At 37.4% G+C, this 24,279-nt stretch overlaps 4 protein-coding genes and 2 pseudogenes across 8 annotated transcripts; 2 read left to right on the top strand and 4 right to left on the bottom strand.

Annotated features, from left to right (window-relative positions):
* Positions 1–1,072: 1,072 nt before the first annotated feature.
* LOC104765436 (pyridoxal 5'-phosphate synthase-like subunit PDX1.2) lies at positions 1,073–2,507 on the top strand. Its single transcript, XM_010489146.3, has one exon. The coding sequence runs from the start codon at positions 1,368–1,370 to the stop codon at positions 2,310–2,312; it is 945 nt and encodes a 314-aa protein (XP_010487448.2). The 5' UTR covers positions 1,073–1,367; the 3' UTR covers positions 2,313–2,507.
* A 9,460-nt stretch (positions 2,508–11,967) lies between these two features.
* On the top strand, positions 11,968–12,273 carry LOC147920283 (pyridoxal 5'-phosphate synthase-like subunit PDX1.2 pseudogene; annotated as a pseudogene).
* An 819-nt stretch (positions 12,274–13,092) lies between these two features.
* On the bottom strand, positions 13,093–14,076 carry LOC109130970 (uncharacterized). Its single transcript, XM_019241184.2, has 4 exons — positions 13,948–14,076; positions 13,591–13,646; positions 13,414–13,455; positions 13,093–13,304 (listed from the first exon to the last, which is right to left on the bottom strand). The coding sequence occupies exons 1-4, from the start codon at positions 13,961–13,963 to the stop codon at positions 13,224–13,226; spliced, it is 195 nt and encodes a 64-aa protein (XP_019096729.2). The 5' UTR covers positions 13,964–14,076; the 3' UTR covers positions 13,093–13,223.
* Positions 14,077–14,193: 117 nt separating this feature from the next.
* On the bottom strand, positions 14,194–17,746 carry LOC104765435 (G-type lectin S-receptor-like serine/threonine-protein kinase CES101). Its single transcript, XM_010489144.3, has 9 exons — positions 16,498–17,746; positions 16,282–16,419; positions 16,137–16,193; positions 15,935–15,991; positions 15,604–15,836; positions 15,323–15,533; positions 15,015–15,252; positions 14,770–14,923; positions 14,194–14,679 (listed from the first exon to the last, which is right to left on the bottom strand). The coding sequence occupies exons 1-9, from the start codon at positions 17,729–17,731 to the stop codon at positions 14,359–14,361; spliced, it is 2,643 nt and encodes an 880-aa protein (XP_010487446.3). The 5' UTR covers positions 17,732–17,746; the 3' UTR covers positions 14,194–14,358.
* Positions 16,860–23,593, bottom strand: LOC104767548 (G-type lectin S-receptor-like serine/threonine-protein kinase CES101). 4 transcript variants are annotated; one of them, XM_087501845.1, is made up of 9 exons: positions 20,294–21,673; positions 20,070–20,195; positions 19,925–19,981; positions 19,618–19,847; positions 19,335–19,545; positions 19,023–19,260; positions 18,779–18,932; positions 18,370–18,689; positions 16,860–17,679 (listed from the first exon to the last, which is right to left on the bottom strand). In XM_087501845.1, the coding sequence occupies exons 1-9, from the start codon at positions 21,519–21,521 to the stop codon at positions 17,664–17,666; spliced, it is 2,580 nt and encodes an 859-aa protein (XP_087357971.1). In that variant the 5' UTR covers positions 21,522–21,673; the 3' UTR covers positions 16,860–17,663. The 4 variants fall into 4 exon arrangements, 3 of the variants coding, with proteins under 3 accessions (XP_087357971.1, XP_087357973.1, XP_087357972.1); XM_087501847.1 differs by lacking the exon at positions 16,860–17,679 and adding an exon at positions 22,075–23,593 and having other exon boundaries at positions 18,185–18,689; positions 20,294–21,469; XR_015591009.1 differs by lacking the exon at positions 16,860–17,679 and having other exon boundaries at positions 18,185–18,689; positions 19,335–19,532.
* Positions 22,167–23,400, bottom strand: LOC109130793 (putative F-box protein At3g17620 pseudogene; annotated as a pseudogene). Its single transcript, XR_015591010.1, has one exon. The product of XR_015591010.1 is annotated as a putative F-box protein At3g17620 pseudogene (transcript).
* Positions 23,594–24,279: the final 686 nt, after the last annotated feature.

Below are 24,279 nucleotides of genomic sequence, written 5' to 3'. Positions count from 1 at the left end.
TCAGTCTTTCAAATTCATTTCAGTCTTTCAAAAACTGATACACTAATTGTAACAAAGCTTTTCTTTTAAATATAATTTAACATTAAATTCAAAAAAAAAAAAAGAAGCTTAACAATAAAACAGTCTTCCGTATGCATGTGTAAAATAATTCTCCGATAATATCAAAAGACAAAAAGAGTGTGATATTAAAATAAAAGAAAATCGCATATTGTTTTCTTTCATACACAGGTTCATCATTCATATGCATGTGTTGGTATTCTTAAATCTGGCTAACCACAATTTTTTTTGTTTTTTTGATGTAATTAACCATATCTCATCAATCAATGCACCACTATAAGTCTTGGATCATGTCCGTGTTCACAACGTTAATGTAATATAGATGAAAATTATCACATTGTTTTGTGTTCTCACACAAATTCATATCACAAAACTCCACCTAGATGAATTTGTGATCGGATTATTGAAAGTGGGAAAACGAAATTTCATCTACTATTACTTAAAGATTTTTTTTTTTTGGTTATTCTTTATTTTCTAATTTAAGATTTGATATTTGAATCAATCTTTTTTTTTCTTTTTCTCATTGTTGCCGACTGAGAGAGATTTTTTTTTTTTTTTGTCGCAGCTCTAAAAATATAATACAAGCTTCATCATAACTTTATATGATTATTCATCATCAGTGGTAGTGGCAGAGAATGGGGAGAGTAAGATTTACGTACTCAAATCATATGCCTACAAAACTGTGAAAAAAATAGTTGGAAGAAGCAAGCAAGCAAGCAAACAAACCTGAAACACGTGAGGAGCATTAAAAACGACGCCGTCTAGGTCGTGACAAATTTTATAAACATGGTAGGCCACCACTAAAGTTAGACACAGTTGTTAGATTCACCCCCTTCCCTTTATTTCGTATATCTCTTTTGTTTGACTCGTGTCCATCGAATAAATCATTTCAAAAATATCTTTGGACGGACGTCAGAGTCAGACGAAAGAAGAATATCACACGATGACGCCACGTGTACTATTCACATCCTACGGCTCTTAAAAAAATAGTCTACTTGGGTCAAATCATCATCATGGAAGCCCACTCAGCTTGTTTCCTCTTTTCCGCAACACGACGTCGTTTTCGGATTCTCCTTAATCGGCGACCTAAATCGATTTCTCACAGTGACGAAGACAGTCTCAGATTCTTCTAGACGAAACCACACTCTTCTTCTTCTTCTCCATTCTCTCTTTTTTATTTCTCCGTTGTTTCAACGCAACTCTCTCGTTCTCGTCTCCGATCGTGTAACTTAAACAAACACCGTTTCTCCGGCGAAAAAAACTCTCTGTTACTAACAAACTCTCTCTAAACAAGCTTACGAAACCTAACAATGGCGGATCAAGCTATGACGGAACAGGATCAAGGAGCTGTTACTCTCTACAGCGGCACTGCCATTACCGACGCTAAAAAAAACCATCCCTTCTCTGTTAAAGTTGGATTAGCTCAAGTACTCCGCGGCGGCGCCATTGTCGAGGTTTCTTCTGTTAACCAAGCTAAGATCGCTGAATCCGCCGGCGCATGTTCTGTCATCGTCTCGGATCCGGTTCGATCTCGCGCTGGTGTTCGTCGTATGCCGGATCCTGTTCTCGTCAAAGAGGTGAAACGAGCTGTCTCTGTTCCGGTGATGGCGCGAGCTCGCGTCGGTCATTTCGTCGAGGCTCAGATCTTGGAGTCTCTTGCGGTTGACTACATTGACGAGAGCGAGGTTATCTCTGTAGCGGATGATGATCATTTCATCAACAAACATAACTTCCGATCTCCGTTCATTTGTGGTTGCCGTGATACAGGTGAAGCTTTGAGGAGAATCAGGGAAGGTGCTGCTATGATTAGGATCCAAGGTGATTTAAACGGAACAGGTAACATTTCACAGACTGTGAAGAACGTTAGGTCGTTGATGGGTGAAGTTAGGGTTCTGAACAATATGGATGATGATGAGGTGTTCACTTTTGCTAAGAAGATCGCGGCGCCGTATGATCTTGTTGCTCAGACTAAGCAGATGGGTAGGGTTCCTGTTGTTCAGTTTGCTTCAGGTGGGATCACGACTCCTGCTGATGCGGCTCTGATGATGCAGCTTGGTTGTGATGGGGTTTTCGTTGGTTCTGAGGTTTTTGATGGTCCAGATCCGTTTAAGAAGCTTAGGAGTATTGTTCAAGCTGTTCAGCATTACAATGATCCTCATGTGTTGGCTGAGATGAGTTCTGGATTGGAGAATGCAATGGAAAACTTAAGTGTTCGTGGTGACAGGATTCAAGATTTTAGCCAAGGAAGTGTTTGATGGGAAGGAATGTTCAAGTTGCAAAACTTTTTGGGACTTCAAAAGTTGTAATCTTTTTGTTTTGGTGGTTGGATTCTCAAAATATCGGTTGTGGTTTTTGTTAATGCTCGTGCAAATGATCCTTTTTTTTTTGTGCTTGATCGAAGCTTGGAACAACTAAAAAACCCTAATGAAAGTTGCAGAATTTTGAAGAAAGTACAAGTCCTATGATTTTAAAGATTACTATATTACTCGCCATGGTAGAAGACGAGCATATATAGGAGATTTGAGATTACATTTGAGGCAGATTAGTCTTATTTCTTTCCACTCTTCTTAAGTCCTGTGCCTCCAAATGATCCTTTTTGTGAAGCCTTGGTTCTTTAAGCGCCTGTTTTCATCACATTAACAATACCATCATTAGCAATCACTATCTCGTAAAAGTTTTCAATTGATCAAATTAGGAAAAGTACCTTCTCTTCATCCTTCTTTTTCTGCATTAAATCAATTTGGATGGAGATTATGGTTTGGGTTGGTTTAATGGATTAAATCACTGAGACTTCGAGAGGAATCGCAAAATATGAGAGCCAAGATGAAATAGTTAGATGATGAAACAAAAGATTAGACAAGAAAGAACAATAAAAAGCGGCTTACCATTCATGAGCTATAGAACGAGCTGGTTAAGCGAAGAAGAAGAGCTGAAAAGTGCAGGAGATTGGCAGAAAGCTCAATGCTCATACAGGAATACACTTGAGAAGATGATCCGCGATGCTAAGAATTTTTCTCTATACAACAGTTGCATTTAAATATGTTTAGGCAAATATCTTGTATAATCACTTTTGTTGAACGTCTCTTGTTGGTTTGTAGGAGTGTTGTGTATAAACAACAATTGAAGTTAAACCAGACAAGACTAGAGGCGCAAAAGACTATTTGTGATGGTTCAGAGAAAGAACTTCACAAGAAGTTTAAAGAAAGAGAGGAGCTGGAGAACCAAGTGAGGCCTGAATTGGAGAAAGCAAGAAAAAGATCCAGACTTTTGTTGAAAGATGAAGGTTCACCTGTTGCTGGACGACAAACAACAACACAAGCAAGGTGGAAACAAGAACTGAAAGTTCTCGTAGAAGCAGAATGAGTTTTGGTTTGAAGAACACACCAAAGAAGAGTACTGGCAGAGACAAAGTTGTGAAGAGATCAGAGAGTGCTAGAGCTTTCAGAAGGATTCCATCATCTTCGGAATGAAAAAGGGAATTGACCGTATCAGGAAGAAGCCAGTGGTTTCAGGGAATGATGATGAGAGCGATTATCTTGTAAAAAACAACTTCATCAAGTCATCTCTCCAAACAATCAGACGAGCTGTCAAATTCTAAAGAGCCTGATGAAAGCTTTCATCGATACACTCCTCCCACTTCTTTACATATATGCATTTGTTTAGTGTTGTGATCAAGTTGGTTTAGTCATTGTTGTGTATAAAAAACACTTCCTCATTGTTGCTCCTCCATGTGTAATAACAGCTTCTTGTTGTATTGTTTTCGTTAATGCGAGATTAAGACATAGGTTTTCTCCATCTTGAAGGTGTTGTTCTTCCTTTGACAAGCCTTGTCTTCATATTCCCAGGAGTCCGAGGCTCAAATCCTTCATTGTCACCTGATTCTTCCTCACCCTTGTCAACACTAACACTTCCTCTAGTTGATGGTACTAACCCGATGGAGCCTCTTCCACCTGAAAAACCCTTTACTCCCACCACTACTCTTCTTCTCCATAAGCATTGCACTTCACTGGCTCTGCAGCCTCGCAACATCGTCTCTCAGCCTTCTTATTTCTCACGTGTAGATAAGCACCATGTTGTAGTACCTCCCTCGAAGTAATGTGTGTTGGATAATTCCAAGACTTGGAGACAAAGTAATCTCCTTCTAGAAGATGCTAGAAAAGATAGAAAATAGGAAATACAAATAAGGTCTAAATATTAGAAGTTTTGTAAGTTTTCCTTTTCCATATAGATTTAGGGGTTGCTAAGATCTATATAAATATGAGGTCATGGAGAGATGTTCCATAAGACATAAGAGAGAAAGAGATTTAGTTTTGAGAAGTTTCTAAATCAATAAAGAAAGTTGTTCTTTAATCTTTCAAGTTCATAATTCTTTTGATTTAAATTGACATCACAGCTTGTGTAGAAGACTCGATCAAGAAGACGGTGGTTGAAGAAGCTTCGTCGCCAAGCATGGGAGACAACAATCCACCACGAACCAAGGACCTTGGATCACCCTCGATCCATTGTCTGATTCTTGAGTCGATTCCTGCTCTGTTGTTCCAGTCGATTCCTGAGTCGCTGATTTTGCAGATCGAAGAGCAAAAATCAGCCAAAAACCTGTGGGAAGCCATCAAGTCTCATCACCAGGGAGCAGACCGGGTGAAAGAAGCTAGACTTCAAATTCTAAAAGCAGAGCTAGATCGGGTAACGATGGGAGATTCATAGTCGGTAGATGAGTATGCAGGGAAGATGTCAGGACTCGCCGCTCAATCAGCTTCTCTAGGAGAAGCGATCGATGAAACAAAAATTGTGAAGAAGTTTTTATCGGGACTTCCAAGAGAAAAATTTATTCACAGCGTAGCATCTCTTGAACAAGTCCTCAACTTAAACACAACAACAAACTTCGAAGATATAGTAGGAAGGATAAAAGCTTATGAAGAAAGAGTTGGGAAGGAGACCTTGAGTAAAGATCAAGGTAAACTCATGTTCTCAAACACCAATAACTGTGGAGGGTACGGTGGATTTCGAGGAGGAGCCAGAAGCAGAGGGGGTACCGGAAGAGGAACCTTCGGTAGAGGCAGAGGACGAGGCCGAGGAAGATTTAACGGTCAAAATCAAGGAGGAGAAATCTCAGAGAAGGACCAAAAGAAGAAAGATCTTACCAAAGTAATATGTTGGAGATGTGACAAGTCAAGTCACTATGCTTCAAGATGCCCCGATAAGCCTCTGCAACACCAAGAAACAAACCTAAACGAGACTCAAGAAGCTGAAGCCCTCTACGTTCATGAAGTGGTGTTCTTGAACGAAGATAAAGTATTTCCTGATAACTACGATACTAACACTGCAAGCGTTTGGTATCTCGACAACGGCGCAAACAACCATATGACGGGAAACAGAGAATTTTTCTCAAGCTTAGACGAAAACATCAAGGGGCGAGTAAAGTTTGGTGATGGGTCATATGTAAACATTATCGGGAAAGGATCAATTGTCTTTGTGACCAAGTCGGGTGAAAGAAGAGCTCTCAAAGAAATATATTACATACCGGATTTAAAACACAACATCATCAGCCTTGGACAAGCAACGAAGAATGGCTGTGAAGTAAACATGAAGGGAAACACGTTGACCTTAAGTGATTCGTACGGTCGACTACTAGTTCAAGTTGTAGGGTCGCCAAACTGTCTCTACAAAACACCGATGGAGATCAGTTTTACGAAGTGTCTCTCAATTCAAGAAGAAGAAGCTACATGGACTTGGCATGCGAGGCTAGGTCACATTAGTGTTGGTGTCATGAACAATATGGTGAGAAAAGATATGGTCGTGGGAATGCCACAAGTATTACGTGAGATGAACGTATGTGATGCATGTCTAGCCGGGAAACAAACCCGACACACGTTCCCAATCAAAGCAACTTACCGTGCAACACAAGTGTTAGAGTTGGTTCACGGAGATCTGTGCGGACCAATATCACCACCAACACTAGCAAACAACCGGTATGTGTTTGTTTTGATAGATGACTTCTCGAGATATATGTGGACAATGTTGTTAAAGGAGAAGAGTGAAGCGTTCGATCGGTTCAAAAGGTTTAAAGAGTCTGTGGAGAAACAAACCGGCAAGGACATTAAAACCTTTCGCACCGATAGAGGAGGAGAGTTCACTTCTACTGATTTCAATCGATTTTGCGAAGAGAATGGAGTTTCTAGGCACTTAACCGCACCATATACGCCACAACAAAATGGTGTGGTTGAGAGAAGGAATCAAATATTAATGGAGATGACCAGAAGCTTACTTAAAGCACTGAAGGTTCCAAATGATATGTGGGGAGAAGCCGTACGTCATTCAACGTATCTTATCAACCGAGTTCCAACAAAGGCGTTACAAGGTCACACTCCGTATGAGAACTTATGGTCCAAAAAACCCAATATCGAGCACTTAAGGATTTTTGGATGTGTAGCTCACGTCAAGATCACCGGACCACATTTAAAGAAGCTAGATGATCGGTCAAGAAGTGTGATCAATCTCGGAACAGAACCGGGTTCCAAGGCATATCGTCTATATGATCCACTCACAAGGAGGATAACGGTTAGTAGAGATGTGGTATTTGACGAGAAAAAGCTTGGGACTGGTCTCCTCCAAATGAAATTGATGAAGCACCAGGAATTTTCAAGCTCTCTCATGGCGGATTCATAGAAAATGGAAATGGACATGGGAATGATGAAAACAATGAATATCACGATCCAGATCAAGATCTTATGAACCAAGAGGAGGAAGAAGCAGAACACGGTGACAATGGCGTGAATCATGGAGCTGAAAATCAATAAGTGATAACGAGATACGGTTGTATCATATGACGACCAGCTTATCTTAATGACTATGTGTTACTTGCAGCAAGAAAGTGGAAGATTGTTGCTTACGATTGACAGAGAACCAGAAAACTTTCTTGAAGCTGAACACCAACAAGAGTGGATTGATGCAATGAAAGCTGAGTTAGATTCGATTGTAAGAAACGAGACATGGGAGCTCGTAGATAAACCGATTGGTGTTAAGCCCATAGGACTGAAGTGGATATACAAGATCAAGAGAAAAGCGGATGGAACGGTGAGTAAATTCAAGGCAAGACTTGTGGCGAAAGACTATATACAACAACAAGGGATAGATTTCGAAGAAGCTTTTACTCCGGTAGCAAGGCTAGAGACTATACGGCTCCTAATAGCTATCGCAGCAACAAGTGGGTGGGAAATACATCACCTAGACGTCAAAACCGCTTTCTTAAATGGTGAACTAAAGGAGTTAGTTTATGTAGCACAACCTGAAGGTTTCGAGAAGAAGCGAAAAGAAGATCAAGTGTATAAACTTCGTAAGGCACTATATGGTTTACGACAAGCCCCGAGAGCATGGAATACAAAACTCGATCAAGTTATAAAGGAGATGAACTTTAAAAGGTGCGTCAAGGAGCCATCGGTATATCTCAAGAAGAATGAGAAAGAAATCTTGATAGTGGCAATCTATGTTGATGATTTGTTCGTAACGGGAACTTCGCGCAAGGTTATTGAACAATTCAAGGAAGATATGTCAAGGAAATTTGAGATGTCGGATCTAGGAAAACTAACATATTATCTTGGTATCGAAGTGCTTCAAGGAGAAGATGGGATCATGATAAAACAAGAAGGTTACGCACATGGGATCCTTAATGATACTAAGATGGATTCGTGTAATTTGACTCATGTGCCGATGGAGTCAATCTTGAAGCTCTCCAAAGAAGAACACAAACCTGAGATCGATGCAACAAGTTATAGAAGAGCCATAGGATGTCTGAGATACCTTCTTCACACAAGATCGGACTTGGCATTCGCAGTTGGAGTTCTAAGCCGATATATGCAAAGCCCGAGAGAGTCACACGGAAAAGCTCTCAAACACGTGTTAAGGTATGTGAAAGGAACGACTAACCTTGGTTTGCATTTTAGAAGAGACGGATCAAAGAGAGTGATAGGATATAGTGATAGTAGTCACAATATCGTTGTCGATGATGGGAGAAGTACTTCAGGTCACATGTTCTACTTCGGTTCGTCGCCAATCACTTGTACGTCACAAAAGCAACCCACCGTTGCATTATCCTCATGTGAAGCAGAGTTTATGGCAGCGACGGAAGCTGCAAAGCAAGCTATATGGTTCAAGGATTTGTTAAAAGAGGTTCTTTGTATAGACGAGAAGGTCATACTAAAGATTGACAACAAGTCGACCATTGCTTTAACCAAGAGTCCGATGTTTCATGGGAGGAGCAAACACATACTCTCAAAGTACCATTTCATTCGAGAATGCATAGAGAACGAACATATTGAAGTGGAGTATGTACCCGGTGTGGAGCAGAAGGCGTATATTCTTACTAAGCCGTTGGCAAGAATAAAGTTTAAAGAAATGAGAAGTCTAATCGGAGTTGTAGAGACAAAGCTTCCCAGAGTTCAAGTTGGAATTAAGGGGGAGAATGTTGGATAATTCCAAGACTTGGAGACAAAGTAATCTCCTTCTAGAAGATGCTAGAAGAGATAGAAGATATGAAATATAAATAAGATCTAAATATTAGAAGTTTTGTAAGTTTTCCTTTTCCATATAGATTTAAGGGTTGCTAAGATCTATATAAATATGAGATCATGGAGAGATGTTCCATAAGACCTAAGAGAGAAAGAGATTTAGTTTTGAGAATTTTCTAAATCAATAAAGAAAGTTGTTCTTTAATCTTTCAAATTCATAGTTTTTTTGATTTGAATGTGAACCATACTGGTTTGTTATACTCCTCGTCGTAATGCTTATTGGGCTACCATTCCAGTCAATGTGACGACTTAGCTTTCTCTGCCCAGTGAACAAGACTATAATGATAGCTCTCAACGGCAAACGATAATTCTGAGCCGCGTGGAGAACTGCTTCCGGTGAGAGTTTCCACGAAGAAACTCTTGAGAGGGAGATGTTCCCATAGACCAAAACACTTCATAAAGAAAATTTAATATTCGTCTCTAAGATACTTGACATGAATCATTAATGTGAACTGAGCTATATAATTATGTGAATCTCACATTACCTTCGAAAGTTTAAGACATATATTAACCTATTACTAGGGGTGTCAAAATGGTTAATCCAACCAAACTCAACTCATTATCCAATAAATTAAAAGTGATAATGAGTTGAAAGTTAAATGAGTTTATGAACTGATTCAACTCATTTAACAAGGATTAATCCATGAATCCATTTAATTAAATGAGTTAGACGAATAATTGGATTGACCCACTACAATTTAAATTAATTCATATTTAATATAAAATAATTATAAGTAATTACAATATAAATTAATTAATATTTAATATAAAATTATAAGATGATGATGATGACATCATGTTGTTGACTATGATATATATATATATGTTGATATGATGATGGTGATGTTAATATGATTATGTAAGTATGATGATGATGATGATAGTATGACAATGTTGATAATGATGGTAGTTACATGATTATAGTATGATGATGATGATGTTGATATGATGATGGTAGTATGATGATGTTGATATGATGATGGTTGGATGATGATGATGATAGTATGATAATGATGATAGTATGATGATGTTGGTATTATGATGATGATATTGATAATATTAGGTTTATAATGAAGAAATGATGGGTTAGTCAAATTCATGTATATTTATTTTATTTTTAAAGTTTGAAATGTTCTCATGAAGGAAATTTTTGTAATATAATTATCAAATCAATTTTTTTTACCTCTTTCTTACCTTCAACAAAATTGTAATAAATATATTTTAGAATAGTCATCATTATATTTTGTCTGTGATAACATATAATTATATAAAAATCATTGTTTTTAAATTTAATTCAAATAGATTTTGCTATATAAAAAAGCAATTTGATATTTATTTTCTTTCTAGCTTTTACTACAAAGACAAAAATTGAAACTAAGCCTAGCAATATAACTTAAATTAAGGGGAATATAAAAAATTATAATATAATTATCAAATCAAATTTTCTTAACTCTCAATTACATCCAACAAAATTGTAATACATTTATTTTAGAATAATAATCATTATATCCAGTTTGTGATTCAACATATAATAACATAAAAATCACTGTTTTTTTAGCATATTTAGTAATACTTACTTTTCTTTAGCATGTTTAGAGCCACATGAGCATCACCACAGTTTGAGATCTGAAGATCGAGCATTTCAATATTCAATGCTAGATCCGCAATCAATTCATGACATGGCAAACCCTTATAGGGTAAAAGATCCATTTCTCCTAAATAAACAAAAAATATACCACTAAAACAAAAAAGTACACAAAAAGTCTTTAAGAACAATACTCTAATCTCTCTAATAAAAAATTTCAACTATTTTCCATTGATTTTTAAATATATTGTACTGAAGGGGTTCAATGACATTCTTTTTAGTTGTTTTTTTAAAAAAGATTTATTTTATAAGTGTACTTAAAAAACACTAATTAGTCATATACATAAAAGTAAGGTTTTGGTCTCTCCTTATTGGTTGATTTTCATTTAATGCTTTTTTTTTGCTTTCTAATTGTTTGATTGCTTTAAAAAATATTTAAGACCCAATTAATAAAATACATTTAACTCACACATTAAAATAAAATAATAACTGCAAATAAAATAAATTATGCATTAATCATATTCCACCACTCAATTTTATTCAAACAAGATAAATTATAATTGTAACTTCCATAATTGTAAATGTAATTTCCATCAATTCTTATCATATAAATAAGCATTCTCTCATTCTCTCATTCTCTCATATTGACATTCTTTTACTTTCTCATTTTCACATTCTCTTCCACTACTCTCATTCTCTTCCACAATACCTCAAATCATTTTTTTTTCTTTTTTGTTATCGATTTCTTATTATTGTTGTATGAGTCACAAAAAACCAAATGAAATATCATTGTAAAATTTTAATGCTAAATTTTAATTTTAGAGACTACATAATATAGATTTTACATTGTTCTTATTTTTAAAGATTCATCTCCATTATTTAATTTGGATTATCATCTTATAAGTAATAATTATCTTCTCCTCTCTCACCAATATCAAATGTTGTTATATCTCATATGTTGTTGTAAGAGTTTAATTCTATATTTAAATTTAGAAAGTATTGTATATATTTAACATTGTTTTCAATTTTTATTTTATTTATGTAAAAATAAAATATTTATTTTATATTTCTTGCCTTTCTAATCTATTCATATTTATTTTTTAAATTTCCATAGTTAAATTTAAACTCACATAGGTTGGTTTTAACAAAAAAAATCAAGTTTATTTGAGAATTAGATGCTCATATTCCTTTTAAACGTTCAATGGATAACACATTATACCAATGTTTTTAAAACCGGACGAGAGGGTGAACCGGACGTCTTTCGGGTCACTGGGTCAACCGGTCGGATCAGTTGAACCACGGTTCAATTAGTTTATTGGTTTGTGTACATTTTATATATATAACATCTACTTTTCTATAAATATATGAACAAAACATACATAATTAAGTACTAACCAACTAAAATTAAAATTTTAAATGATTTGACCTGAGTTTATTTTTATTAATTATAATTTCATTAGTACGTGCAATAAAATGCTGAATCAAATATGAATTTATCGTGTACATAATCGAATGAACCAAAATTCTTCAGAAATGAGATATTAGCAATTATCTTTCTATTTTTATCTATTAATGGCATATTAATTTAAAATTGAAAGGCTGGGAACCGAAATAATATTCCAAAATGGCAAAGTTTTAAGTAAAAACTGGATTACCTATGAGCGAAGGTATCTTAAGTTGCAGGGAAAGGGACAGAAGAGCTAGAAGATGTCTTAAACCGTAGATGTTGGATAACCGTAGAGCTAGAACGCTAGGTCGTTGATGGGTGAAGTTAGGGTTCTGAACAAAATGGATGATGATGAGGTGTTCACGTTTGCTAAGAAGATCTCAGCACCGTATGATCTTGTTGCTCAGACTAAGCAGATGGGTAGGGTTCCTCTTGTTCAGTTTGCTTTAGGTGGGATCACGACTCCGGCTGATGCGGCTTTGATGATGCAGCTTGGTTGTGATGGGGTTTACGTTGGTTCTGAGGTTTTTGATGGTTCAAGCTGTTCAGCATTACATATTGTAATTTACAATGATCCTAATGTGTTGGCTGAGATGAGTTCTAGGTTGGAGAATGTTTGAGCAAAAGTAATCGATTCGTTTAAAGACTACGAAAACAAGAAACAGATGTTGAATAGTTGTTTTTATTGATCAAAGTCTCGAGCTTAAATACAAGAGTTCAAGGCACAGCGAATCAATCTATAAACCCTAGCCGCGTTCTAGAGTTGAGTCGTGTGTCTTGTGTTTTAGGTCTCTTGCTTTGTTCTCGATGATGTCTCTCGTGGAAGCCGCTCTCCTTTTATAGAGATCTTTTTACCTTAATCCCTTAGGATCTGTCTTGGGCTTGCCGATCCTATCTATAATAGGGTCGGTCACGAGACTCTTGGCCCATTAGTAATGTCGGTCATTAGACTCTTGGTCCATTAACAGATCTAGTCATGTGACTTTCGGTCCACCGACAAAGTTAGTCGCGAGATTCTCGGTCTCGTGACAGAGTCAGTCACGAGGCTCTTAGTTCATTGAATCAATCAGAAAGCTTTTCCTCTTGCAAGACAAATTCACATTAACGTTGACTTTATCCAGCAAAATATGTATTGACTAAATAAATCGTATTTATTTATTTATTTATGATGATAAAATTATGCCTAACAGAGAATGCAATGGAAACTTCAGTGTTCGTGGTGACAGGATTCAAGATTTTAGCCAAGCAAGTGTTTGATGGGAAGGAAGGTTCAAGTTGCAAACTTTTTGGGACTTCAAAAGTTGTAATCTTTTTGTTTGGTGGTTGGGATTCTCAAAATATCGGTTGTGGTTTTTGTTAATGCTCGTGCAAATGATCCTTTTTTTCTTGTGTTTGATCGAAGCTTGGAACAACTTAAAACCCTAATGAAAGTTGCAGAATTTTGAAGAATGTGCAAATCCTAGATTTATATGATTTTAGTGATTAGTATATAACTAGCCATGGTACAATGACAAGCATATATAGGAATAGGAGATACAGTATGAGATTTACATTTCGAGGCAGACTAGTCTTATTTCTTTCCACTCTTCTTAAGTCCTGTGCCTCCAAATGATCCTTTTTGTGAAGCCTTGGCCCTGAGTTCTTTAAGCGCCTGTTTTCCCACATTAACAAGATCATCTTTATAAAAAAAATAACATCTTTACAAATCACTTTTCTCGTAAAGTTGTTCAATGAATCAACACTTAGATTAAGGAAACCACCTTCTCTTCATCCTTCTTTTTCTGCATTAACTCCATATCGTGCTACATTGGAAACAAAGTAAGACCATTAAAACGTAGAGCTAAAGAAACTGGCCAGGGTACAATTTCAGACAAAACTCAATAAATCGAGTTCCAATATAAAAAGTGTTATTAGCGAGTTTGTAAGAGAGAACATACCTCATCGTACTCCTTCTTACCAGACTTGGGCTGCTTCAAGGGCTTCAATTTCCCTCCTGAAAATACCAATAAAGCAACCAATTAATCAAGAACCACATTACACATTTCGCAGAATTGGTTGGATTTCCATGACATTTAATCAAAGGACACGATTTCTGAATTTTCAAAGCGTTATAAGAGCACATATGATTAATAGATGAGTCAGATCGATCGATGAATCTGTGAGATCGAAATCTGAAAACAAGCACGTATGTATCAACAAAACATTTGTGAACGCAAGACGTAAATGAAAACGATTGATTCGAACCGAGAAAACAGAGAGAGAGAGGAGGAGGAGTAATAATAATAAGTAATAACCTTCCTTGGACGACATGGCTGAATTTTAGGGTTAGGGCTAGACCTGAAACTCGAAAAGACAACAGAGATTAGCTTCCTTAATCCCAAAAAAGACAAAGAAATATCTCTGGTTTCTTCGAGTTTAGATATTTGGTTCTTGTTTTACCTGATCATATATATAGTGGTAGGAATGAATACACACGATCACTCCGCGCCACAGAAACGTGTCTACGTGTAAAAGTCTAATTTGTATTCGAATTTTCATAATTTGAGGAATCGTTTTTTTTTTCTCGATTGAAATAGATATAATAAGCAAGTGTGATCAGGTATTTTGAATCTCTCAAACGATCAGGTAAAATATTACAAGTAAGTAACAATGAGATGAGATTCACATACGAATACGAACTATCAGTTTTGTTCAATTCACTAGCTTCACCTTGCTTCCATCACTGTGATGGTAACTCTATTAGCCGATACATTTTCCACCTCCTGTGGCTCAACCTCCATCTCTGGGGAGCTTATCCGAGGACCACCATAGAAAGCTGGCTCTTTAGGCAAAGAAAGAGCGTTGTTGCCTTCTCCGTATATCATCGACACAACGTCTAACATATTTGGTCTATCTTCTGCGTTTTCTTGTACACACAACAGAGCAACTTGTACGCATCTCAACACCTGCGGGCTCTCAAGTGCAGGTTCTCCCAAAGATGGATCTATCACCTCGCTAACTCGGTTCTCTTTAAACAGATTCCACACCTGAAAAAAAACAGAGTTTCAGAGATCCAAGGACAAAGCAAGCTGAGAATGTTTACAAAATGAGACAAGAAGAAGATTAGCCTTTCTTACATGAACTATGAGATTCAGAGGTCCTTCTGAGTCATGGTGGAAGCTATTGTTCTTCCTTCCACAAATGATTTCCAGCATTAGAACCCCGAAGCTGAACACATCTAATTTCGTTGAGAATAGTCCTTCTCTGAAGTACTCAGGAGACATATATCCACTATACACATATCACCACAAGAGATTTAATCAACAATTGATGCCTATGAATGATCATCAGAGAATCATTAATTGTTTCTGGTCACTCTTACAATGTGCCAGCAACTCTTTTGGTGTTGGCTCTGGATTCTTGCGCTCCAAATATCCGAGCCATTCCAAAATCTGCTATCTTTGGATTCATATCCTCGTCCAGCAAAATGTTGCTGGCTTTGATGTATCTGTGTATCACTTTCAATCTCGAGTACTTGTGAAGGTACAAAAGCCCTTGAATTATCCCTTCCATGATCCTGAACCGCAGCGTCCAATCCAGAATGTTTTTCCTCAAGGGATCTGCACAGATCCAACAACATTTTTTTTAGATAGCTGTCTATAGATTCTTAGATTTATAAAGGAAGCTCACCAAAGAGGAAGTAGTCAAGGCTCTTGTTGGGCATGTATTCGTAAATCAACATTTTCTCTTCCTTCTCGATGCAGCACCCTAGCAACCGAACAAGATTAGTGTGCTGAAGTTTTGCAATAAGCATAGCTTCGTTCTTGAACTCCACTAATCCTTGCCCAGATGATAATGATAGTCTTTTGATAGCTACTTCTTCCTCATCTCTTAGCCTCCCCTTCAAGAGAGTAGCGGATACATCAAAATCTGCTCAAGCTTAATATCAAAATCTAAAGAATCTGGACTACCTTATATACAGGACCAAAACCTCCTTCACCGAGCTTGTTTGCATCAGAGAAGTAATCTGTTGCCAAGGCTACACTTTCAAAGCTAAAAATCTGAAGCTCATTATTATTATTTTTCCTTGCACTTCTGTTGCCTCGGCGTCTCCTATCAATTCCCAACTCACGTAGTAGCATTTCTTGGTCTACTGTTGACCCAACTCTCAGTTTTAAAAGCCTCCTCCGTATGCAATTAATCACTAAATTAAAATACCAAACATCACAAACAGAGTTATTGATTTCAACATGGACATTTTTCATACATGCTTATACAAAAAGTTATTCAGCTGAGCCTTACTTTGTGGAATGACTTTTCCCCATAAATAGTAGAACATTCCGCGGAATGTAACAATTACTGGGTCAAACACAAAAAAAAAAGTGGTAAACTTGTATGCAACCAATCACTAAATAAAATACAAAACGTCACAGACACAGTTCTTGATTTCAACGTGGACATTTCTCATACATGCTTAGACAAAAGTTATTCAGCTGAGCCTTACTTTTTGGAATGACTTTTCCCAATAAAAAGTTGAACATTTCGCGAAATATAACAGTTACTGGATCAAAAAAAAAAAAGATTAACTTGTTAGTAAGAACACGTACGATTGGTTAAAATGTTGGAGTATTTCTAATACAAATTTGTACCTTTCAATTTAAATTTCCTCAGAACAAGATAGATGATCAACCAAGTAACAGGTATGATTAGGATTAGTGACGCCACAACAACTAGCCAAATTGCCGCCTTATGGTTCATAAGGTTGTCTACTCCTGTATACTCGAAAACTTTGTGTCCAAAAAAACTCTGCAGTTACAGCGACACTTTATAAAAGGCAGGATAATGTATTTCCACAAGCTTCATACCTTTTTCACGGACATGTACAGTCCTGTGTCGATGAAAGGACGACCCATTGTTTGTAGGATCAGTGTTCCAGAGTTCACAGCCCGTACCATCGGCATGGGTTGAAGCATAGGCAAGACAAGAACAGTTTTGGTGACATTTCACATTGCAATCATATGAGCTTAATCTTCCATCAGTCTCGCTAAGAATAAATCCATTTCCCAAGGAAGTAAATACTCCATCTATGAAATAATTACTAAAGCTCCAACACTTTCCATACTCCAAACAACGCCCATTCTTGTCTAAATCTCCGTAACGTTTGTACCTGCATTTCATGGATTTCTTTTGGTAACAACCATATTCAAGCTTGTAATCAGAGACAGAAGAGCAAAGGACATTTCGTTGTACTCCTTTAAGATTGATCGTCCGCAAAGTGCCCTGTTTGTCTATCATTATCCTGGGAAATAATGTTCCATCACTCTGATCACCTAAGTACATAAAATAACGTTCACTCTTGGTTGAAACGAAGGAAACGTCGAAACCCAGCCTGTTCTCCACGAGGAATTGACCCTTGAACCAGATCCCACTTGCCCAAAACATATTTCCATGCCATAAGATGGTCAGTCGGTTTGTAACTTTAGCATCCATCCCAAAGACAAAAGATCCAGAAGCAGGTAAAGTATCACCTAGCCATGATGTCAGTTCCCATCTCTTCCCAGTCTTGACATTGAAACCAAGTTTCATCCCCGGAAGAAGAGTGTCTGTTGGATATTCAAAGCTTTGCCACAAAATCCGCCTCATCGAGCCACCAGAATCCATCTCTTGAAGCTGAAGATTTCCAGAATCCAACAGCGTAAGGGTTGTGTTTGCCGTGGTTTCCGTGGAGCTTAGCTCAAGCAAGCTTGATGCTCCTCTTAAAATCCTCAATCTGCCAAGAGGGTCCACTTTAAGGCTTCCAGAGCGTCCTGAGATTGGATTGTTGCGATTAGCAATCCAGACAGGTCTGTCCTGATGGCTAGCAGAATCATACTCATTATTATTATGAAGATACAAACTGTTGTACGAAATCCCAAGATACCACCAGTTGCTTGAATTCTTGAAGTTAAAAAACTTGAGCTTGAAGATATTGAAAGGCGAGTTTAGCTCTTCCCCAACTTTCAAGTACTGACCCTGCTGCAGCGTATCTGTTTCACAGCATGATTGCCCTAACAAGAGAGATAAGGTAAAAATAGTGAGAAAGATGCAATTTGACCACATATTTTCAGAAAATCTTCTGAAACTTGGAAGATGAATAATCTGGGAATCGATTTCTCTCAAGACATATCTCGTTTATGGTCAAAAGTCTAACTCAGAAGTCTAAGTATACGCTGGGAGACAAATTTGAAGTCTTGTCCGTTGAAGTTTTCAAGAAATTGATGCTGACAATGACCACAAAGTTTAAATTCATGCCAAAATTACACAAAACCAGACGCTATGTTCTCTAGCAAAACCTATATATTCTACTGCAACAACTTGTCTTCTTCTGTTTTTCTTTTTTTAAATCAATCAAGTTTTTGTTTTTATTGAAGGATTTAAAAGGGGCGTACCTGAGAAAGAGAAAGCCAATTGCTCACAAGGACAAGGAGGAGGAGAAACAGTGTTGTATTTTTTTCACAGAGACAAAAAAAAGTCTTCCATCAGATTCATAAATCATAAATAAAACACAAGAAATAAGCAAGTCTATATCTGTTATATATATAATAAGCAAGTGCGACAAAACGAGAAAAAAAAACAATACTTTGAATCTCATACGATCAGTCAGCAGTATCTAGAATAGAAGCAAAAATATTTCAAGTGACAATGAGATGTGATTCAAATACGAACGATCAGGTTTTTCAATTCACTACTTGCTTCACCTTGCTTCCATTACTGTGATGGTAACTCTATTCGCCGATACATTAACCACCTCTTGTGGCTCCTCAAAATCCATCTCCGGCAAGCTTCTCCGAGGACCATCATAGAAAGCTGGCTCTTTAGGCAACGAAAGAGCGTTGTTGCCTTCGCCGTATATCATGGAAACAACGTCTAACATACTTGGTCTATCTTCTGCGTTTTCTTGTACACACAACAGAGCAACTTGTACACATCTCAACACTTGAGGGTTCTCAACTGCAGGATCTCCCAAAGACGGATCTATCACCTCGCTAACTCGATTCTCTTTAAACAGATTCCACACCTAAAAAACAGAGTTTCAGAGATCCAAGGACAAAGCAAGCTGATAATGTTTACAAATGAGACAAGAATAAGATGTTTAGATCTTCTTACATAAACTATGAGATTCAGAGGTCCTTCTGAGTCCTGGTGGAAGCTATTGTTCTTCCTTCCACAAATAATTTCGAGCATTAGAACTCCGAAGCTGAACACATCTGATTTTGCAGAGAATAGTCCTTCTCTAAAGTACTCCGGAGACATATAGCCACTATGCAAAGTATCAACACAAGAAAGTCTATTAAAAATCTTATTTGCGAATCTTCTCCTTGTGTCAAGTCAGTAGTCACTCTTAACTTACAATGTGCCAGCAACTCTTTTGGTATTGGCTCTGGATTCTTGCGCTCCAAATATCCTAGCCATTCCAAAATCAGATATTTTGGGATTCATATCCTCGTCCAGCAAAATGTTGCTGGCTTTGATGTCTCTGTGTATCACTTTCAATCTTGAGTACTTGTGAAGGTACAAAAGCCCTTGAATTATCCCTTCCATGATCCTGAACCGCAGCGTCCAATCCAAAACATTTTTCCTCAAGGGATCTGCACAGATTTGTAGTCATTATATTTCTTCATATGGATTTCTATAGATTCTTAGCCTTATAAAGAAAGCTCACCAAAGAGGAAGTAGTCAAGGCTCTTGTTGGGCATGTATTCGTAAATCAACATTTTCTCTTCCTTCTCGATGCAGCACCCTAGCAACCGAACAAGATTTGTGTGTTGAAGTTTTGCAATAAGCATAGTTTCGTTCTTGAACTCCACTAGTCCTTGCCCAGATGCTAAAGACAGTCTCTTGATAGCTACTTCTTCCTCATCTATTAACCTCCCCTTCAAGAGAGTAGCGGAAAATCAAAATCAGCATGCTCAAGTTAATATCAACATCTGAAGAATCTGGACTACCTTATAGACAGGGCCAAAACCTCCTTCACCGAGCTTGTTTGCATCAGAGAAGTAATCTGTTGCCAAGGCTACACTTTCAAAGCTAAAAATATGAAGCTCATTATTATTCTTCCTATCACTTCTCTTGTGTCGGCGTCTCCTATCAATTCCTAATTCACGTAGTAGCATTTCTTGGTCTATTGTGGAACTAACCCTCAGTGATAGAAGCCTCGTCCGTACGAAACCAATCACTAATAGCAAAAATCACACACTCAATTCTCAACTCCGACATTTAAAAAACCTATTCAGCTGAGCCTTAGGTACGTACTTTGTGGGAGGATTTCTCTCCATAGAAAGTAGAATATTCCGCGAAATATGACAGTGACTGGATCAAATAAGAAAAAAAGGGTGAACTTGTTAGTAAGAAAACCATTGGAAAAAGAAGTTTGAGTCATTCTGATACAATTTTCAACCTTTTACTTTAAATTTCCTTAACACAAGATAGATGATAAACCAGATCACAGGTATGATTAGGAACAGTGATGTCACTACAACAAGCCAAGTTGCCGCTTTGTCGTTCTCTTGGTTTACATAAACTCCTGTATTCCAGAAAACTTAGTGTCCAAGTAGAATGGTTGCAGTTGTTATAGTGACTTTAAAATGAAAGGCAGATAATATATTTCCATAACTTCTGTACCTGGTACTAGACGAATATATATAGTTCTGGGAATATGAGAAGACAAGTTTTTCTCGGTAGGATCAATATTCCATATTTCGCAGCCCGTACCATCAAGATTGGTTGAAGCATAGGCAAGACAAGAAGAGTTTTGCAGACATATAGCACGACAATCAGCTGAACTAAACTTTCCACCAGTTTCATTAGGTAAAAATCCCTTGCTTGAGAAAGCAGATACTGTCTCTTTGAAAGAATAGCCTAATCCATAATATGACGACTCATGCCGCTCATCTGGGACTATGCAACCTGCGTGCAAACAATCCGTAGAATCTCGCCTGTAACAATCATAATTACTTGCTTCATCCAAAGTGAAAGGATAACAATGAACATGCAAACGCTCTCTCTGAAACCTATGCATATGCAACATTCCCTGTTGGTCTATTTCTATCGCTGGGGGAAATGTTCCGTCATATCTCTGATGACCTGAATATATAAAATAGTGTTCACTCTCGCTTGAAGTGAAGGAAAAGAGGAAGCCGTGATGATTTAATTCCTCCAAGGAAAATCCACCCTTAAACCAGAGCCCACTTGCCCAATACATGCTTCCACGCCACAAGATGGTCAATCTGTTTGTAATATTAGCATCCATCCCAAAGACAAAAGATCCAGAAGCAGGTAAAGCATCACCTAGCCATGATGTCAGTTCCCATCTCTTCCCGGTCTTGACATTGAAACCAAGTTTCATCCCCGGAAGAAGAGTATTTGTTGGATAATCAAAACTTTGCCACAAAATCCGTCTCATCGATCCATCAGAATCCATCTCCTGGAGCTGAAGATTTCCAGAATCCAACAACTTAAGGGTTGTGTTTCCTGTGGTTTCCGTAGAGCTTAGCTCAAGCAAGCTTGCTCCTCCTCTTAAAATCCTCAATCTGCCAAGAGAGTCCACCGTAAGGCTTCCAGAGCCTCCCAAAATTGGATTGTTGCGATTAGCAATCCAAACAGCTCCGCCCTGGATATCAGCATAATTCTCTTTCCCATTAAGATAAAAACTGTTGTACCAAATTCCAAGATACCATTTGCCTGAATTCTTGAAGTTAGAAAACTGGAGCTTGAAGATATTGAAAGCTGAAACGAGCTCTTGCCCATCTTTCAAGTACTGACCCTGCAGTAGCGTATCTGTTTCACAGCATGATTGTCCTAACAAGAGAGACAAAGTAAAAAGAGTGAAAAAGATGCCATTCGACCACATAGTTACAAAAAATCTGAAACTTGGAAGATGGATAATTTGGCAATAAGCTTCTCTCAAACGTAGTATTCAAGACATATCTCGTTTAAGTCTAAAAGTCCAAGTCAACTATGGGAGACAAATTTGAAGTCTTCTCCGTTGAAGTTTCTGCTGTTACACAACAAATTACCAAGAAACTAATGTTGACAGTGACCACAAATTTGAATCCATGCTATTATAACACAAAACCAAACGTAACAGAATCAGACGCCATGTTCTCCACCAAAACCATTCTACTGCAGCAACTTGTCTTTTTTTTTCTTTCTTTCACAAGAAGTCTTTGATCAGATTGATAAAATCTCAATTCTTGTTGGTAAAATAAATATAAATACTTCCCAGTGATTTTGTTGAAAAAATTAAAAACCAAAAACATAATCTGAAAGCTTCTTGTATTGAGGAAAAACATTGTGGGAGCACAAAACAATGTAATGAGAAACTTTTATTTGTTTAATATTGGAATCAGACCTAGTTTGTAACTTAACTCGTTAGAAAGACTCAATAAAACTGTATATCTCACCGGATACTCTTCAAGAAATCATGGCCATACGAGAAGAATGAAAACAAAGCGTAGCTGGTTGAGTGACGATGTAGACCACCTGCCAGCTAATGTTCTGATAAAGCAGAAGACATGAGTCTTATATCCCATTATAAAACCAAGCAAAGTTGATGCCAAAAGGTAAGAACGTTTTTAACGTTTCTCATCAGATCCAGACTCAAAGAACACAGAACTTGGAACGTAAGAGAAAGCATGCGGGAAAATCTCTTTTGCTGTTGTAATCTCTCCGAGATCCACTTCTCTGAAGTAACCATTTTCTCCAATGAAGTAAGCTGTGTTGCGATTGGTTTCCGACACGTTTTTATCTTCATCAAAGACAACCACAGCTCTCTTCTCCTCGTCAACGAGGAAACTGCCACCGCTATAGAACCGACACCCTGTGAGTGGATCCATATCCACCGCTAAGAACTTGCTCCAGGACAATGCATTGGGCTCAATCTTGGTCGTAATCCAAATCTCCATCTCATGTGTTTCACAGTGCTGATACAACACCGCAAGCTGCTCTTCTCTAACACTAGACAAAACCACTGCATCTTCACTATAAGACTCAAAAGGCAGAGGCAGACGCGGACCAAACCTTTCTGTAGTAAAATCAAAGCATAGTAAGAAATCAGGGACGTCTTCTCGGGATACCTTATCTGTACCATACCAGTACGTATTTCCCTTCAAAGACAGGCCGTAGTTACCAAACTCCACATCCCAGTCTGGAGTGACATCAAGAACCCTCCATGAATCAGAGTTTACATCGTAGATCTCGTGCACATACATCGCCCCCGGAACATTTAAATATCTCAAGATTTTATGGTTGCTCTTGTCGTATCCGAGAGCATGACCATACCAGATCCCTCTGTGCTTATCGGATCTGAGTTCAACGCTGATCCACCGAGTTCGCCCTGTATACGGGTTCCAAGCCACGAGCCTAGTGTTGTCTTCCGTGAGGCATAACAATAAACCCTCGCAGTGGTACACTCGAGTGATGATGACGAGTTTATCAGAATCGTTTATGCTAACAAGATTAGCTCTAGACTTCACAGACGGATTAAAGCCATTGTAGTGAATTCGATCGACGCTCATCAGATAAAGACTATAATTGAGCAACACAATCGCCTGAAGCTCACCTTCGCTTCTCACTACTTGAGCAAGATGCTTCTTTGTAAAGCTCTCATCTTTGGATAAAGTGTTCCACTTTTTGCAAGTAAATCGCACTGCTCTAGTAGATGTCAACGGAACCCTAGAGAGTATCTCCTCTACTAATTCCGTTGGCAGATTTGAGATCATCATCTTCATTGATCTTCTTCAAAAAAACAAGGATCGATGGAATAGCAAAAAAGCCTAGGTTTTTTTTTTCACCATTGCACAAATCAATCAATCCTTTATATAGGGAAATAAAACGGTAGGGGTTCAGCCCTACTCTCCGACGTCCTTCATAAACTCGTTTTCCTTTTTCCTCTGCGCGCCTACAGGTTTCTTCCTTTCCGGCGATCGATAGTTTTTTACTTTTACGATTGAAGACGGTGGTGATATGAATCTGGGCCACTCATGGGCTTTTTATGAATCTAAACCGAAACCAAACACGAACCAACAACCAACCGAACATAACCAGAATTATTCTAATTCGAACCGAAACAAAAACCGAGACTGGTATAGGGGGTGATCTGAATAAACAACCTCTAGTTTTTTCAAAAAGGACAGGTGTGAATTTTAGAAATCTTGTACATGCATCCAATAAACTATATGAGATTTTTAATATCTAAAAGGTTTAAATATATTCGCTATGTTGCAAGTTTCTCAAAAAAAAAAAAAAGAAGTAATTATTATATAATTCACTTATTTAATAATATAATATATTTAAGTTATTTTTAAAGATACAGTACATGTTTTTACAGTACTCCATTTATGACTAATAAATTGATGTTATAGGATTTATTTTTGTTTCTAAAAGATTTATTTTGTAGATTAAAAAACTAAAATAAATCTAATAGCTTTTTATTTTTTTCTATCTACCCAAAAGTAATTATAAATTCATTTACAAATAAAAATTATTTTTTTTTAATATGTGTAATAATGTCAAAACACCAATTTATTAGGGGCATAAGGAGTAGATTTTATTGTGAAACCTGACTAAAAATGATGTAACGTATATAAACAAAACGGCAAATATTTGTT

This window comes from Camelina sativa, chromosome 19, assembly GCF_030686135.1.
Source record: "Camelina sativa cultivar CO46 ecotype springtype chromosome 19, ASM3068613v1".
NCBI lineage: Eukaryota > Viridiplantae > Streptophyta > Magnoliopsida > Brassicales > Brassicaceae > Camelina > Camelina sativa.
Note: the sequence above shows the minus strand (reverse complement) of the source record. Positions and strands in the feature narration are given on the sequence as shown.